Here is a 19,369-nt window from a genome sequence, read left to right as displayed (position 1 = left end):
TTTATCTAATTAGGTTCAGTTTAACTTTTAAACATTTTGAATAAGCGTGCAATAAAAGCTAGGAGCAACTAATTGATTCACAAAACAAAGGATGTCTCGTTCTTTATTTTTTTCAGTTAACTACAGTGCCTTATAGGGACCTTAATCTGTTGAATTGAAAAAAACAGACATTTATTTACCATATTATCCTCCACCCTCATCATCATCCTCAGAATAACCACTTTGGCCCTTATCTCTCAACCAATTTTAGTAATTATTCTATTCCAAGTAGAATCCAAGATAAAAATCTCCTTTCCTACAATGTTAAAACTGATTTTGATTAACAACCTCACAGACACTTTGTTATTGGTATCTGGACATCTTTTCACGTGCACGTACATGCAACTTGAACTTCCGATCTTCTTTGCAAGAGTGCTCCCATTCTGTTTCGTACCACACAGCGGTAAAAACCAGCATCATGTCTCTGTAAAGATGGAATAATATACCTGAAAAACACCAAAAAGAAATTATCAATGGTTTCATTTTGAGAATAGTTCTGACATCTTAGCTACATGTTCAACAAATATTTTATTTTTGGTTAACTAATAACTATGAAACCCTCCCTGACCAAAACACTACCTGAAACTTTAATTTTATTGTGAGATATAATAAATCTCTGTTCCCCAACCAGGCTGTAAGTATTACATAAAGCTAGATCTGCCTTATTCATAATTGCACCCCTGGTCTTGGCACAGTGAGACACATATAGTAGGTATCACTCACGACAGGTTGAATGAATAAAAGGTGTTAAATAGCTAAAACTTATGACACATGTATCAGACTTCAATAAGATGTTTTTATAATTTTTTTCAGAATATCTAAATATTGTTTCTAGAACTAGCAACAGTCTTAACATAATGGGTTACATCACTCTATATAAAAGTTCAAAGAATGCTTTCAAGATAAGATACAGATGTCATTTATTAAGGTAAAGAAAGTGCATCATGATGCAACTTTCTCGACTCACAGTTGTAGACATCTCTGAACAAAATTTATACACATTGACTTTCAAACTTTCTGGATGGGGGCCTCCCCTCGTGGCGCAGCAGTTGAGTGCTGGGCTGCGATGCTGCCAGCAGCCTAGGTAGCGCTGGTTCGATCCCTGGCCGCTGGCAAGGGCCTCACATGGCGCACAGACCTCTCCTGGCGCCCACTGCTCCCCTCAGCAGTGTTTTTTGTCAGTCTGCCTGTTCTGTTCCCCACTCTGGCCCTAGTGAATTCTCTCAACCCTCCCACGCTTCTGACTGTACCCAGTGCTTGTATAAATAAATAAATAAATCTTTTTAAAAAAAAAAAACTTTCTGGATGATTGAAAAGTCATTTCATTTGCATTTTTCATTTCCATGACTATAACTAGTCATTCTTCAAATCAATGCTTTTCTTAGAACTTAAGTAAAAATTTTTAAGAAAAAAAGTAGTTAGAAGACTCATTTTACATAAAAATGCAACTTTAGGCTTACTGTTAGTTTGATAACTTCAAATGGCTGAAATCCACAAGCAAAGAGAATAACCAAGAGTCACTTGAAGTGAATTTTACAGTTCTAAAAACCGTATCTTTCATGTTACCTAAAAGAGTCCATTAATTGGTTCACAAACAAATCAAGAATAAGACTTCATGTTAGATATTTTTCACATGTGGGAGATGTCATCATAAAAAAGAAAAAAGAGTAAAATCCAATCAATGGTAGCTTTATTGTCTGAAAAAGAAAATGCAGTGATGCTATCCTTTTCAAAAAAAAAAAAAGTTGTGGTAATAGTTATCTGCAAGTAAAAAAATTTCAGCTAAAAATTGCAATGTATGGTATACTTTATTTGCTCAGTTCCTAAGTTTACTTTGAAGTCACTTATAGACAACCAATTGCTGATCTTTTCATTGAAGTGTGTGCAATTAGAAAACTTTAGCAAGGAACTAGTAAGCATATTTTTAAGTGAATAAACATTTGGAAAATACAGATAATTCAGTATTAAGCAAATATTAATCAAAGTATGTTTTCTTTCTGATAAATGCCTTGAGAGCCTATGGCAAGATTAATAAAATATTTTATGAAAAAACATAGCTAAGTTTTAATCTTCAAAATTTCATTCTGTTCTTAAGAATGGTTCACCTCATACAAAAAATTAATTAGTGAAGATCATCAGAATAATATCAAACTGAACACAAAGAGTCAATGCCATTTATTTAAATTACAAATCAAGACTGGAAGGATGAACAGCTTTGATTACTATATACTGTGATTACAACAAGGAGGAGTTTTGAGAATAGGTTAGAACAAAGTCAACAAATTTTTTTGGAAAAGAATTAACACAAGTTATTGGAGTTTAAAACTATAGAACAGTTCTGTCATTGCAACATAACCATATTTATATAATTGTTATTCATTCTATTTTTCCTTTTTTGCAATATCCTAAATAGATTTTAAATTCTTATGAATTTCCATAGTAATCCTATGTACTAATGCACAAAAATAGAGAAACAGATACCAAATTGAATATTAGGCATATGCTGTTTTGTACCATCTCTTTAGTCTAATGCCTCACCAGGGGAAAAAATGAACCAAAAAAGTTTCACAGTACTCCACCTATTACAGGAATTTCTACACAAATTATGTTCACCTAACAGATGGGAATATTCATCCATTGTAAGTCTATTGTTTATATACACACATTTTTAAGCAGAGAAAGTTTCTTGGCTCTTTATAAGAAAGTATGATGAAGTCTTAGCACCATATGTCACTAAAATATAGAAAATGCCTGCTCCTATTTCAAATAAACACAGCATGGAATGTTTGTATTCACTGTATCAAGGAAGAATTCTGTGTGATTAACAAAACGTTTTCCAAGTCTAGTTCATTAATCAGGAATTAAAAAATTAAAGAATATCAAATACAAAATTACAACAAAACCAAGAGTTTAAGTATTCATTTCTGCCAAGTTGAATACTTAAGTGCTGAACTGTCACTTGGAATAGGCTACAAGAACAGAATTTCTTCAGGAAGTAGTTTTAGTGACTCCATTTCAGTCCATCAACAACTATGTAACTAATCCTGCATGGAGTGGACATTTGATAATTTTTTGTCCACCTAGGATCTGTACCACTTTACTGAATCTGGAGAAGTCTCCACTCTGAGTATTGATGAAGATAGAACCCCATATCTATAGGGCACAAATGCAAGACACCATGTGACCACCAGACACAAGTACTCTGGATTTTCAGATCTGGGGCCAGTGATGCACAGGAATGAACTAAAGCAGAATTTGCCAGACAGCTGTGATGGTGACACCCTGTGGAGCCCTGGACCAGGGGAGCAATGAGAGTGGCTAGTGCCAAGCAACAACATCCACCAGTATCAGAATACCACCAGTATTATCAGAATACCACCAGAATACCAGTATCTGATACCACCAGTACAGTGGTATCAGAAGCAGGACCCTCAGGTGACTGGCCCTGGGGGTGGCTAAGCTCTGATGAACTCAGCTCACTCTTCTCTTGCCCAATCTCCAGTCAGCCTAGTGAATGTATGAACAACCTTAAGTCCATGCAACAAATTAAATTTTCCTGAGCACAAATCACTGAATTTTTATAAAATGCATGATAAAACTACTGAAAAATAATTTCATTTTAGAATAGTTACTGCTGAACAATTCTTTCCAACAACTAACATATATTATACAGACCTACATTATATAGGTATCTGAATACAGGTCTCCAGAGACCTATCATAGTTCAGAATAATGAAGCCACATCTTCAATATTAGAAGAAAGTCCATACTTTCCCTTCTAAAGTCAGGAGACATAATTTATTTGTGAGACTATTTAATAGATCACAATTCATAAGAATTTCCATGCCCATTACAATTCAATATCTCCTTTCTTTTAATGGAGATATGCATACATTTTATGACACTCCCGAAAAACTATTTCCCACAACTTTAATTTTTTATGCTGTATGAAAGTATCTATTTTGCATTAAAATAACCAAGTTCTATAATAAACTTTCTTCCTGGCCCAAAACTCATTCTTATGTTTAAAGTAAAAATGGGGTTGAAAAAATAAATAAAACAGTAAGTCATTTATATCCTTCTTGGAACAATCTCAATTCTTTTTTGGAGATAAGGTTAATATACTTTTTTAAAATTTACTTTTATAAATTTCCTATATGAAAAAATTTTATTACTGATTTTACCTTTTATTTTAGATGCATTTTTTATAAAAATGCATTGATTGACTATTGGTTTATATTATAGCATAGCTTCATTGATAAATGTATGTAATTAAAACAAATAATCAAAAGTAGAATGAGACAATTACTGGCTTTTTCTCAAGCAAAATAATGTAAAAGCCAGACTGAAAGTTGTTAAGAAATAGTCAGTGATCCATATCACTAATAGGTCCTAAGCACTGGGAAAACTAAGTTATGTTCTGATTCTTTAAAGTAATCAGTGTGAAGTTAAAGTAAACAGTGCGGTGGAGATGGAAGCTAGCCAATGGAAACATTTTGTTTGTAGATGTTCTTTAATATGTATTTCTTAGTTAAAATTAACAGTACATTGAAAAGGGCAATACATAGATCTCTGCTGGGGGTGGCTAAGGATGTATAGAATCTGTCACTGCCATTGGTTGATAATATAAATTTGGGGAACAAAAGCCCTTCAGGGATCAACTGGATGCTGAGTATCCACACCTTATTACTGACATCATACTATGAAAATTACACTTAAGTTTTATCTTCATTCGTAATTGCAAAAGCCAATCCAGGGTTTCAGGAATTAATGTTGAAATGTCTTTGAAATCTTTTTCTGGAATTCTGGTTTATGTGATTCTGTTCTCTAGTATGAACAAAGTTTTGGGATCATTCATTCTTCATTCATTCCTAGTTTTCATGATCAAATCACAGCAGAAAAGGAGCAATTCACAACTAGTAAAAGAGGGACACATGATTGGAACGGAAATCTCTTGTAAGGAAATAATGTTCTTCCAAGTCTATAGGAACAGAGTTTCAGAAAGCCTTTAAGAAGACACTGATTTTCAGGGCCAAAATATTTTACTCTATATTTGTTTACTTAATTCTTTATGTTACTAGTGTATATTTAAAAAAGCTTACGATCAGTATATCAAACATTGATGCATGAGGGGAAAATGGAAGTTTTTACACAGTCAAAACTATCCATACTAAGATGCAACACAAAGATGACCTAAATTATGAAGTACTACAATCTAAGCATAAGTGAACTAGAAACAGAGTAAGTTTTCACCTGTCTTATATGTGGACAATTAGGATACAAATTTTGACATACTGGCTAAAGTTCTTTGCTTAGATTCCAAAATAGTCCTTAGAACCAAAAGGAATTAGTTCTCTAAATCCAAATCATCTCCAATAAAAACTTGCATAAACTCAATGCTAATTTTGTTTCAGAAATTCTCCAGAACACAATCATATCTAGTATGACCACATGCAAATGAAAAGGCAGTCAAAGTAAATTCATAAGTAAATACAAATAATACACCATTTTGTTGGCAGGATACAAGCATTGGAGAAGGCCATATTAATATTAGAGATCAAAATCAAATCAGATAGCACAAGTTACATTATATAAGCCTTGGAAGTTAATGTTGATTACTTAGTATTGGAGTAAGATGAGAATAGTCCACCCACTTTTACCTGCCAAAGTTTATTTTCTCCTTTCTATAGACAAAAAGAAAAGGACTTAATGCCTTATAAATGAAAAATTTCACTTTGTTAATTCCAGAGTTCCTAAGTATTGTGTGATATAGAAGAAAGGTCAGAATCACGTTGAAACCTTTATACTCAGTGTCCAACTATTTCCACTTGGCCATGAGGAAATAAGAAAGTTACCCCAAACCTTCAGCAACTTGGGACTATCATCTGGGACTCTACTTATTTTAGACCAAATAGCAAGACCAGTATGTCTGAGTCAAAATATAACCATTGTTGTGAGTTGGGCAATTCAAAAGAGGACAGGACTAATGAAGTATTAACTAACAGAAAAGAATCACTATAAGCCAAGGTTGGGACCACTGCAGCTGAACATCTTGGGGAACTAAATCCTTTGTGGGAAGACATAAATGGGAGTCACACTCAAATAATCTATGAAGGTAGAAACCAATTGGTTACCTTTCACCTAAGAATACATTTTCATTTTCAGAAATACAAAATTTATCTATTTATTTTAAATCAGATATCAATTTTATTTTCAACTTTCACATAATCCTGTATTTTTTAAATAACTTAATTTTTAATTGTGACAACATCTTAATTAAAAAGACCTTTACTCTTTGTCAGTGAGGGGCTCAGAAGATTAAAAATTTTAAAAAAAATGCATAGTGATTTCTTGCCCATGCTTTAGTGATGAAGTATATTTGAGTGGTTTGCTCAGGGCCTCATGACTAGAGAATATGTCCAAGGATAAATATGAGAAATTTTAACATGCTAACAATATTGTCTTCAGACACATGAATATGGACTCATGGATTATCTGTTCACTTATCTAGGCCTTCTTTAATTTCTGTAAGCAAAGTTTTATAATATTTAATGTAAAGACCTTGGAAATCCTTGTCAGATTTATTACTAAGATTTTTTTATGCCATTTAAAATTTTATGCATACACATATAAAATGAAGACTTTTTTGCTATATGTATAAGTGAAGTTTATATATTGAATTTTGTATACAGGGATAGAATTGATTTTGGTATACTGATCTTGTGTCCTGTAATATTTCTAAACACACATTAATTTTAGCATTTTTTTGTAAATATTTTGTTCACATATCATATTACCATCAAAAAAGAGAGAAATACTTCTTTCACAATCAGGACGCCGTTTATGTTTTTCTTTTCCTCCTTATAGCACTAGTAACTCTCTACTTGGAATTTTTTAGCTTCTTGTGTTGGTAGTTTGTAGTTTTCATCATAGCATTATTTTTTCAAATATTTTTCCATTTGGGATTCCAATTACACATATATTTGGTCATTTGAAATTGTCCTGTAACTCATTAAAGTGCTTCCCTGTGTTTGATTCCTTCGTTTCTTCTAATCTGCCTTTCATTTTGGATAGTTCTTTTGTTATATCTAAGCTTACTAACATTTTCTGCAATCTACTGATAGTCCCATCCAATGTGTCTTTTATCTCATAGGTTTCATTTTATAAGTTTGATTCCTGCCTTTTAATATCTTTCACATCTGTACTTAACTTCAATCATATGGAATACAGTTATAATGATTCAATGTCTCTGCTAATTCTAACATGTTTCAGCTTTGCCTTGGCTTCAAGTCATTGATTTTTCTCCACATTATGAGTCATACTTGCCTGCCTCTTTGTATTCCTGATAATTTTTGACAATCCTAGAAAATGTGAATTTTATCCTTTTGGGTGCTGGATATTTTTATATTCCTACAAATATTCTTCAGCTTTGTTCTCTGATGCTGTGAAGATAATTGGAAATAGTTTGACTATCTCTGATCTTGTTTTTTAAGATTTCTTAAGCAGGACAATTGCTGTATTTTATCTGGAGTTAGTAATTCCCTACAACAAACTCAAGACAATTCTGTATATTCTATTCCATAATCCATGAAATAGAGATCAAAATACAAAATACCCAATCTATGAGGATGGTTCCCTTCACAGCAATGCCTCAGATTATGGACTTGATTTACTTATCAAAGGAAGTGTGAAAGAGGCACATGACCAGGGGATCCACTAGTCCTGTTATTTACTGAGTCAGCTGGAAGTAGCCACACTAACAAGACAATGGAATTGGGAATATATTTGCCAATATACATATGTTGAAACAATGTGTATAGCTAAAAGGTTAAGACTTAATTGGCCCCAATACTAATGGCTGGTTTGTGTTTCCTGAACTTAAATTCTTTTGGTTCTCAGGGGGAAACATTTCCCACAGAATATAGAGTAAGGAATCCAGGGAATTTATAATTTGCCCTGGTCACTTAGCTCTCTTCACCAGTGGACTAGTAAAGAAAGAAAGGAATTACAATATTGATAGAAGTAAATTACTAAAATTACCATAAAACAGGAGGGTTGTTGTCATTTGGTGAAGGCAAAGAGAATGTTAGAATACAAGGAATTCAGGAACTCATTGGAGTATGCCCTAGTGCTTCCAGGAGTAGTCACAATTATTGTACCCATGGTATAACAAGGCCATGACAATAAAAGAAATAAAGAGCTGGCTCTCCTTACCAGCAAGAAAATAGACTGAAGTACTGAAAGTTAGAGATATCTAAAATAGGCCAGAGAGGAAGAAGAAAATAAATATTAATTACAGTCGGGAGACTTGCTCAAATAGCAAGAAAAATAGCTTGGTGTTCCACTAACTCTTTTGTATAAAGTCTTGTAGAAAGTGTAGCTGACTATCCTCTTGGAAGGGACTCTGATGGATTGGATTTATACTGGTGAAAGTGATGCTGGGGTGTTCAAAACATGAATGCGATTTGATTCACTTGTACTCTATTTCAAAAGTTTCTTTTTGGCACTACCTTTTTTGGAGTCACTGTTATGGTTAACAATTCCAGTGTCTTAACTGGCTTCATACTGGTGCACAAACCATGCCTCATACCTATTGGGTCCTGTCCTGGGACTTCTCAGACACCACAGTCAGAATGTTTAGTTATTCATGCTTGAGATAACCAGAAAAAAGGGCTAAATGGCCATGGAGCCAGAGTTCATCAATTGAGTATAAAAGCTATTTATATATTCTTCTTTAACCCTTCAGATGGAGCAATTCTAAGATGCATTTCATGAGGTTTCAGTGGGAAGTTTCCAGTAGGATTAAGTTTCAGCCACCTATAATCACCACCAACTTACGAATGCTCGTGTTGGTTTGCACTGTCTGCTTTCCCAATTTCATTGGCACTGCCTTTGTTCTTGCTGCCTCAGGTGGTCTGATTTCCAAGCAGACCACCTCATAAATCTTTTTTTCAAGCACCTTCTCCAGAGAATCCAAGATTAGTAAACATAACGAATCTGCTTAATTTGTTGCAAATATTTTCCTGATTAATTCTTTGTAGACGCTGTAAAATTTGGTATGGTTATCTATGATGTGTTTTTGGTGATTTTTTTCCAATGCTTTTTATATACTGTACTTGCATAGTTAGAGATCATTAGTATTTCCATTGTTGTCTTATGGTTTCATTTTTTTAACTTAACTCTTCAATGTATATGAGACATACTTTTATGGCTGGTGTAAAATGAGAATGTATTTTGAAAACTGTTATGAAATAATTGTCTTCTTTACTATTGGTTCTAATGTTTACTTGATTATATATATATATATACTTTTTTTTTGCCTATACTATGGTGTAGTTTGAAACTCTCTCCCAGAATTTTTCTGCTTACTTTTATACCACTAATATGATATTTAATTATTATGATACTTTAATATGCTTTAACTCCTAGAACAAAAATGTTCCTTCCAATTATTCACCTAATGCTTTGAATATTTGTTGGTATTCTTTTCTGTTTATATTTCTAGATGAGCTATATAGAACCACTTCATCATCCCAAAAATCCTATTGGGATTTTTATTGAAGTTGGGTTAAAACTTCTACAATAATCTTTTATTGAGATATCCTACTTTTCTTCATGTAAGTTCTATTCATATAAATATTCCATGTATTTAATAACTTTTATGGGCACTATGATCATCTTTATCCTTTTATAAGGCATAAGAAATGGTAACATTTCCCTTAAACATTTTTACTGGAAAGAAAAAAATCCATCAAATTTCTATTGTTATACTGTCATCAATATTGAACCACAGAGACAGATCATTTAAGGAGACTAAGATTTTCAACAATTTATAGTATCCAATAAGTCCTCCTGATATAACAATTAGTGTTGTACCTCACATTAAGAAATATTAGCATATATACATATACTTTGAATGCAATTGCAAAATACTTTCATATCCCAAAGTAGAAAATAATTGAGAATAAATGTTTTCTGGATAAAACAGATATAAATCTGCCAATGACACCTACGCAAACTTTGTTTAATTATTGAACTACTACTATTTTGCCAGCGTACTCGTCTGTGCTTAAACATGGATATATGCATCAATATAAATAAGGGAATATTTGAAACTCACTGACATTCATTGTTTATAATATAAGCAGCAAAAAAAAATACTATTTTCAGTCAAAGCAGGGAAATATGAATTTATGTGATATGCTTCTTATAGGGCTGTTTTTTTTTTTTTTTCATAATTGACACCAAAGGGAGGGGGAAACAGCTATTAAATTTCAGGTAGGCAATGGCTACCACGTTCATAAAGTAACCATGTTTTTCATTTGAGACTTAGAGCAGTCTCATGAAGGCTAACAGATGACCATTGAATGTGTTTATTGGAAAGAAGTAAATGAAAGAGCAATTTGAAAAAATAGCATGAGATTTTTAGAGAGGTTTTATTATCTTGAAACAAATGATGACAAAATACGATGAATTCTTGATAACCCATCTCTGTCTGAGGCCCTCAATAAACAGAACAGTTTTTATCAAGTCTACCTCAAATTGTTCTTGCCTCAAAGCAGCCCATTTCTTCTTACTGAATTTCTAGTGAAATGGTAGTGAAATATATAACTTATTCTAATGATTCATATATAGTGAGTCACTCCCTTGGTTTTGATTCAACACAACAACATGGCTTTGTCGTCTTGTGGATTACCCAGACTGTGTTTCAGATTAGTAGGCGAATTTGCTACTGCAAAAAACAACGGAAAAAGTTCCACCCCCTCGCATATTTTTAAGCTGACACTACTTTGTCGTAAGATTAAATAACTGTATATGTAATAATATCATAGTGTATGTTTTGGTATTTTAAAATAAAAAACTTAACTACAGTTTAAATGTATCCAATGGAATCTAAAAAATACAATGATTTTATATCTACATTATCCATTTTTTAAAAAATGAATTCTTTAACAAAACTTTCATATTTTTTAAACGCTCTGAATTTGAATATAAAATCTATTTGCCCCAAAGAATTTTATTCTAACATGACATGCTCTTTTACCTGAAAGATACTTACTGACTACCCATAACATCTCCAATGAAATAAATATATATATATATGGCAACTGAAAAATAATTTCCTTTGACCAAATAATTCTAAGTGCCTAAAAAAAATTTTTCTTCTGGATCATATGCTCGCTGTAATCATTATTACTACAAAGTTAATCAAAACAAAATAAATTTATTACACAGTTTTACAAACAATGAAGAAAACATATCTCTTAATGAGACAGAAATATTTTTGTCAATTAATTTATAATTCATTGAATGGAAAGTTACTGGTAGAATGAGCAGAACTGGACAGAAATTAACAAAAAAAAGAGAAAGTATTGTCCATATATTTGCAGAGTTACTTTAAGGTGTATGTAGAAGAAATAAACAAGAAGAGGTCAATGAATAGCAGCAAGAAGAGCATTTATACTGAAGTAATAAAAAAAGATGTGGATTTAGATTATCAAATACTCTTTATTTGCAAAAAGTTAATGAAAGTAGCTTCTAAATGACTGTTTGACAAAACATAAAGCACTAACATCCCCATAGAGTATTTTCCTTCTATGTCAAGGTAGAACATGGATTTGAGAGGAGCAAACAAAACCTTTCAGCCCCTCTTCCTCCAGTATGCCACTGAGTCTCCAAATTTCTCCTTGTTTCTGAATGGGGTGAAGTGCTGTTAGCATGTGCTCCATAGAAGACTATTTCTCAACTAGTTTCTTTCTAAAAGTCTTGCATGTTCTCATTCTAATATACGTCAATGGCTAAATTTAGCCACAGAGCACTACACTAAGCTTGCTGCTTGGAATAAAACAAGGTGCCCTTGCCTGTGGTATTTCTGACAGATTTACTTTGCTCTCATTGAACATTTCTTGAGGCACAATATATTCTTTGGTAATAGTTGGGGAGTGGGGAAGGGAAAGTTTTTAACAAAAAAATGGATATGATTCCTGCTGCCCACCTATATAGCCCTTGAATTAAGAACCCCAACACTGGTTAAGATATTCTATCTCTAGTGTCATATGTTGTCCTTAAAATAAACAAATACAAAAAATGAGAGGGGAGACATCTAAAGTTTTTAAAAAGAGTCCAATATTTTACTCAAGTCCAGTATTTTGAGCTGTGTGTCTGTCTTGCACCACTAAGACAAAGTTCCACAGGAAAACTCAAGATGGGGAGGGAAATACCTCGCAAAATGGAGAAATAACACAAAGAAGGTAGAAAGAGAACTGGCAGGTGCCATACAAAAGCATGTTCTCAAGTAGCTCAATTTCAGAAACCACACACATGGAAACAGAAGATCTAGAAACAAATCCTCTACCACTATCCACGGCTGTGTACCCAAGTTTCAGGATGGCCATTATAGACCCGTATTACTACTACTAAAAAGTAGTTCTGGAAGAACAATCTGTATTCTTATAAATCCTATTCCTTTTTCCCCATAGTGCACAAGTCATTAAGACATTTTTTTTTTTTAGAAACCTCTGAAGTGGCTTTTACTTATTCTCATTTTACAGATGTGAAAATAATGTCAAATTGGTCAGAAAACCTTTCCAGAGTCATACAGATAATCAATTGAATAGAAGTATTTGGACTCAAGTCATTTGCCATGAGGGCCTCATTTCTCATATATGATTCTCATTTCTAAATTTAATATTTTCCCTTTCTTAGACCCCTCCTAACAAACCAAAATCTACTGTGGTGTAAACAATAATATATAATATTTACTAGAATTTATTAATGAATTGGTTTGGGGTCTGGAAGTATTCTTTTTTATAAAGACATTAGAGCCTTTTAATACAATACCACAACTGAAGCATGATAATCCCCAGTTTGTGGATATTGAAAGTGGGGCTAACAGGACACTTACCAAGGTCAGACCACTAGTGATAATTGGTTTTATTCAAACCTAGCTCTGTCTGATTACTCCCATATAAGAAGATTCCCTAGTAATACAGACTTCAAGAAGTAGACTGAAAAGGGAGGTCACAAAGTCATCTCTACAAAGGGCAAGATAATAGACATGATTAAAGCAAATATAACATTATAAGGTGGAGGGACAAAACTGAGAACCAGCGAGGCTGTGCCTTTAACCAAGGGTAGTGGTAACCAGGCAAACAGTCCTCTGTGGGGCTAGGCCTTCTGACTGGTCACATAGGCTGGAAAGACAATTTTTATATAAAACGTCACAATTGTTAAATGCTGACAATCAATAAGATATATATGTTGTCTTTACACACACACGCGTGCGCACACACACAAGTATTTAGATGGTTTTTGAAATAAACACAGCCACATTCTGGACAGGCTGAATGGAGTTCATAGATGGCCAGATTTTAACCTCTGAAGTAGATTGTGAGAGGTGGGCTATGCCCCATTTTCAGAAGCTCATTATTCTATTTAAATACCTCTATTTTGTGATCTTATATCTCTGAATCATATACAGTGTTGTAAACCAATGTTGCCTCAAAAAATAAAGTATCTCTATGCAATCAATTCCCTCTCTTCATTTAAATGAGAACATGGTATAGCTGACTTATGTTGACTTTGGGGGATCCTGGATTTTTTAGGCCATCACTAATTCTGCATCCTAGTCATAATCACAGCATTTAGTACAATAATCCTCACATAGAATGGAGGCTAAATAGATAAAAACCTGGAAAGATCTTGAGCATTGCAGGGAGCTACTGAGGCTAGCAAACCTGGTGAAGTCACACCTTAGCTGTAAAGCTGATCTCTAGCTTCCCCCCTCAACCCAGCCTTTGTCTCTGCTCCCAGCATCTAAGTCAGTAATGTAGCCCCAAGCTACAATAAATAAGTTCAATAAATTTTTTTGCTGCTGTGTAAATACTCATAACCCCACTTTTTCTAATTCCAACTTTCTACATTAGCCTAAGAAGTTTTTGTTTACTGCTCAGAGCTCCCAAAGTGACTGATGGAAAAAAAGATCTCTGTTTAAACTTTGTGTGCTCCTTAGGTACAAACAATGCTGGTGGGTGGGGCTGTGGTCATCAGAAAGCAATTTTATCACACTGAAGCTGCTACTTGCATTCCTCTGTAACTATCACTTTTCTGGTCTGGTAATTTCACTAACAAGCTTATTTTCACAAATATAATGATAGACTTCCTAGGGGTAAATATGGCCTATATATCAGAATAGTAAATCACATTCTAATTACATGTTCAAATCTATTCCTTTATTCCTTAGCACATTACAAATTCAATCCAATATTTTCACCTCCTTGTGCTACTATGGCCAATAAGACAAAAAATTCTAAACACATCAACCTGAAATGGAATCTTATTTTCAAGCAATCAATTACTTATATTCGCTGGTGTAGGTGGTGAGCTCACTGTCATTGAGCATCCACTTGAACTCCAAAGGCCAGCTCCCTTCAGCAAGGCAAGTGAGAACAAGGCGGTTTCCTTCCAGATGGATCTGTGGTAGGCCTGGCTCCGTTTTAAAATATGGCACAACATCATCTGAAATAGAGAGAGAGGAAGAAACTGAATAAAATACACATGAAAATGGCATTTATCTAATTAATCAATCACTTTTTAAGACTAATTTTAAAAAGTAGACATGATCACTACTTGGCCCAATCAAGCAACAAATAATTCTGAACCTCCTAGAAATATGCTATACCCTAGACATTTCAACAGTCTGAAAGCTCAATGATAACACCATTTGAAAGCCTCTTAAAGGTCTCACTCCCTAAGTAACTTCCATTCATGATCAATACTTGTTTCTCAAAGGGGACGATTGGGCAATCTGTGCCCTCACAAGATGCTGGTTTTAAGTAGCATTCTATTCTCAAAGTACAACCAAGGTATACACAAAGGTTCTAATAGAGAAATTTTCTCATATAAGCTTCAACTGGTAAAACAAAAGAAGTAGTATAATTAAGGTTAACATACAAACATAAATGAACCACAACCTAGTATTTATTACATACACATACACACACACACACACACACTTGTCTCTTTCAGTGACTTTCAGTGTGCTATAGAATTGGAATCTGTGAATATTCATATAAGGGAAAGTGACACAGAAATGAGAATGAACCAGTCATTGCTACATACAACACATACCACAATGAACTCACAGACAAATGTGGTAGAAGATTATTGGTGCTGTGATGGGGGGCATGGTGTGATAACATATATTTGTAGAGGTGTGAACCTATAACCCTAAACGTGTGTTATAAATCAACATTATTACCTCAATAGACATATTTAAAACAACAACAAAAAAGTTTATATAAGTTGAAAACCAGGAAAACTACTCTGCTAGCAATCGGGATGGGAGATGGAGAAGGCAGGGTGATAACAGGGCAGCTTAGGGAGGGAAAGACAAGATCTATTTCTTGATACAATTACACTGAGATATTTACATCGTAAAAATTCACAGATTTCCCCATAAGATTTGTGCAACTTATATATAAGAACATAGTATACTTAGCTTCTAGTTCTAACTCCACCACTAATTAGCTTCATGACCTTGATCAGGACATGTGGGTTTATGTTTATTCATCAGTAAAATAAACAAAACTGGATAACTTCTCATTTTTCTAGAAAATACCCAAGGTACACCTGCATAATCTGCTTCCTGTCTAGCTTTCAGGCCTTCTACCCAATCTGCTTGCTCACAAACACCCTAGCCACACTCAACTTTTTCACTCTCTATCAGGCCTTTCTGACCTCAGGCCTTCACTTGATCCTTTCCTTCTAGCACAGAGCATGCAGATCACGTTCATTCTTCAAGCTAAATGAGCCTCCTCCCCACCAATACATACTGACAAACCATGACATTTATTTCATTCAGTAATTATCAGATTTTGAAATGAGAGTGTTTATGGATTACACCAGTGCATCCCCATCCTCTAGTTCAATCACTTCTAAATTTCCAGCACCTAGGGCAATGCCAGAAACAAACCAGATATGAATAAATACTTGTTTAGTGTATAAATATAATAAAAATGATATAAATATAAAAATATTATATAAATATAATAAAAGACATGCTCTGTGCTAGGCAAGTTCTTTGCAGAAGGAAGCCACAGTAACAGACAGTATTCACTGAGGATTTACTACGTGCTGAGAACTGTCCTAAGGGCTTTATATATACTACCCCATTCAATTCTCACAAAAGCCCTATGGAGCACATGCAATTATGTACCCATTTTACAGATGAACAAAGAGAGGCACAAGGAAACAAAGCAACTTACTCAAGACCACCCATATAGTAAGTGGTAAAATCATGATTTAAAACCCAGATCATCTGCTCCAGGATCTGCCAATCTATGTATTACGATTCTAAATGTCATACCTTTCTCAACAAGGAAAATTTCTTCTCAAGAATCCATATCTTAGTTTTAAATTTTTTATAAGTTTGTGTAATTACTAGAGTTTTAAGTGAAAATTACTATATTTTAGGTAAATTAAGCACCAACTCTCATATTAACAGTGTTAATATTGAGACTGTATTTTTACATTAATCTCATACATATAGGCGGTCTCTTTTGTATGGATTAGATAGAATGCAGTATGCAATTTATTTTGCCAGTATGCTGATCACTGTATTCCATTACTAGTATATTGGTAATACAATATTACCTCTCTTTTAATAGTATTCATTTTTTTATTCCAATAAGTAAATGTTAAAGTGCATCTGTGAGTGTGGTAAGGGCTATAATAAGGAGATGGCTGGTCAATGAAATGGCATTCAAGAGCGAAGAGCTGGAGGATCAGTGGGCACCCAGGGGCAAAGTCCCTGTGGCAGAAGCAAACATGGCAAGTAACTACGGAAGTATAAAAAACTGGAAAACAAGTAGGGCTGTAGATGCAGAGAGAGTGAACGGAAGCAGGGTAGGCAAAGGCACAGCCTTGTTTCACATTATCCCTGTGTGACTATCAATGGTGATCTTCCACATTCAAAGTGTTCTCATGAGAATAAATTATATGAACACTTTATTTATGGGCCTTCACCAAAAAAACTGTCAGCATTATGATGACAATGACTTGCTAGTATTATATACAAAAAACAGGACACCTTTGAAGGGTCTGTGTTGTTAAAAGAGCATTCCAGGGGCACCAGGGAGAAGGAATTAAAGAGGGATCAGAGTAGAGGGAGGCCAGTTAGGAGACCACTCAGTGATACAGGCTAAATGATCCAAAAGGTTAGGGTTAGGGTTCTGGTTAATTTGACCAAGGTAACATTACTGATTGTGGTAGTGGACATGGAGAGAAATACATGGCTTTAAAACAATAATGAGGAGGCACAAAAGTTATATTGATGATGAATACTGGGTGAAGGAGAGGAAGGGGTCAGGAAGGAGTCTTAGATCTCTCACTTGTATAATTTTCTGCTCAATGAATATGTGTTACTTCCGCAATCAGCACTAGGAGTACAAAGACAATTAAGACACGGTTGCTGTCTCATAGAGGTTATGGTCTAGGTCTGATGCAGGAACAGAGACAGTAAAGGGTTAGATGCTGGGGTGACCAAAATATGTAACTCAAAGGCAAGAGCAGTCAGTCCTTGCCCTGTTTGTAGAGTTCCACCTGCCTCTGCTGCATGCCACATGTTCCAACCTATAATTTCAAGTGCATTCTTAAGTTTTGATTGTCAACCATGTGTCCAATTTCCCTTTTTGCTAAAATCCTCCACTCTTGTGACCCAAACAGTCTAATAAAGCTGACTTGCAGTGGATATAGCTTTGATACCTTGGAATTTACTGAGCTACAGGCTTTAATAATGTCCTGCCATTTGCACTATATTTAACAATAGAAAAAGAAATGCCACTTCAGATGGTTCCAGTGTCGTACAAGAATGAGTCATAAAAAATACATCTTTTTGAAAAGAAAAAGCGTCAAGATAGACGCTCAAGAATTTGAATTTGGTTTTACAATTGACAGAACATCATCAATTTAAAATATTATGGGATGACTTTGAATTTAAATGACACCATAATTCAATATTTTTACAGAATTCATGCCACTAAACATGCCTATACTATGTACAAATTATGCAAGGCACTGTGATCTGGTAGGAAAAGACATTGTCATAAAGAATAGTTTCATAGAGCTGGCAAGCAAATATCTTACAATCCAAATGATTGTAGAATAGTGTTTAGCACAGATGCTAACATAAGAAAAAGGGAGGGCAAACATGTCAATGCACTGGAATTTTAAGTGCCTAATTTAAAATTATTACCACAGGTATTATAATATAGATTAGCCAATATACTAAATACCATAGCTATATCTCTGAGTCTAGTTGTATTTACCATTGAAATACATATAGTAGGTCATGACATTAAAAGAGGACATAAAGGTAGCAAAACCAAAAGCTTTAGGAAGAATGAGAGCAAAAGAGACAAAAAATTAGTATGCAGGTCTACACGGACCCCTACAAAAGCATGAGATCTTTATATATATAAATGGGGACAGAAAAAATTCTGAAAAGATCTATAAAGACAAAAATGATTGAGTTATCTGTGAGATAAGATTATTAAAATTTGACCTAAGGAAATGCAAATGGTCCACTTAACACTCTTTGAGAAGTGTGTGTGTGTGTGTGTGTGTGTGTTGTGGTATGTGTGTTTTTCCAAAGAAAATTAGACCTCCCCTTCCTCAAGAAAAATGAGCAGACATTTAACTATGTTTCAGTATTCTAACAATGAACATTATAAGACCCTGGAATAAATTACTAAGGAAAACTGTGAAATTTCCATTTTCACATACTTTTAAATGGAACATAAATCATTTATGAAAGAGAGAATTTCGTCTGTCTGGATAATACAGATTTAAGGTCCATCCAAAGGAGAGGAATGGACTTAATGTTCTCTCAAGACAACATCATAATTTTATGATGTAGAAGTCACTTCCCTAAATGGACTTTTAAGGTTTTTAGATATAAAGTAAATGGATTTAACTTTACCTGTCCAATGTGGAGATAATTTTCTGTGCTCATCTAAAAAGGAACCATGACCCATTTGCCACAGTAAAAATCATTTACATGGGGAACAGCTGGAGGAAAAGCTCTGAAGCAGAGCCATGTGCTGTGGTTCGAGGTCTTTCTTTCCACTCTGAAGAGGGATGAACTGCCATGGGTTCTAATTATCTGCTTCACAGTGGAGAATTCAGGACCTATTCCTAGAAACTCCTTAACAGCAAGAACAGGCAGACATTAACTATAGATACCCAAAAGGTCAAGCTTCCAGTTATTTTTGTGCCTCTGTCGATGAGAGACCTTTGGCTAAAATAATGGCAATCTGTTCATCAATTTCCC

General features: G+C 34.2%; 1 protein-coding gene across 3 annotated transcripts in view; it reads right to left on the bottom strand.

The window, feature by feature from the left end:
- Positions 1-19,369, bottom strand: part of SDK1 (sidekick cell adhesion molecule 1) — a 714,488-nt gene that overhangs the window by 447,392 nt on the left and 247,727 nt on the right. For all 3 annotated transcript variants that reach the window (XR_008551224.1, XM_054693671.1, XM_054693672.1), the window contains exons 2-3: positions 14,397-14,556; positions 379-485 (exon numbers count right to left, since the gene is read on the bottom strand). Coding sequence is in view for 2 of the 3 variants with exons in the window: in XM_054693671.1 (XP_054549646.1) it covers positions 379-485; positions 14,397-14,556 (267 nt within the window). In the remaining variant the exon portion in view is untranslated. The remainder of the gene's footprint in view (positions 1-378; positions 486-14,396; positions 14,557-19,369) is intronic.

Source organism: Talpa occidentalis, unplaced genomic scaffold, assembly GCF_014898055.3.
Source record: "Talpa occidentalis isolate TD23 unplaced genomic scaffold, MPIMG_talOcc4v2.1 talOcc4.12, whole genome shotgun sequence".
Lineage (NCBI taxonomy): Eukaryota > Metazoa > Chordata > Mammalia > Eulipotyphla > Talpidae > Talpa > Talpa occidentalis.
This window is presented reverse-complemented; position numbering and strand designations above follow the sequence as displayed.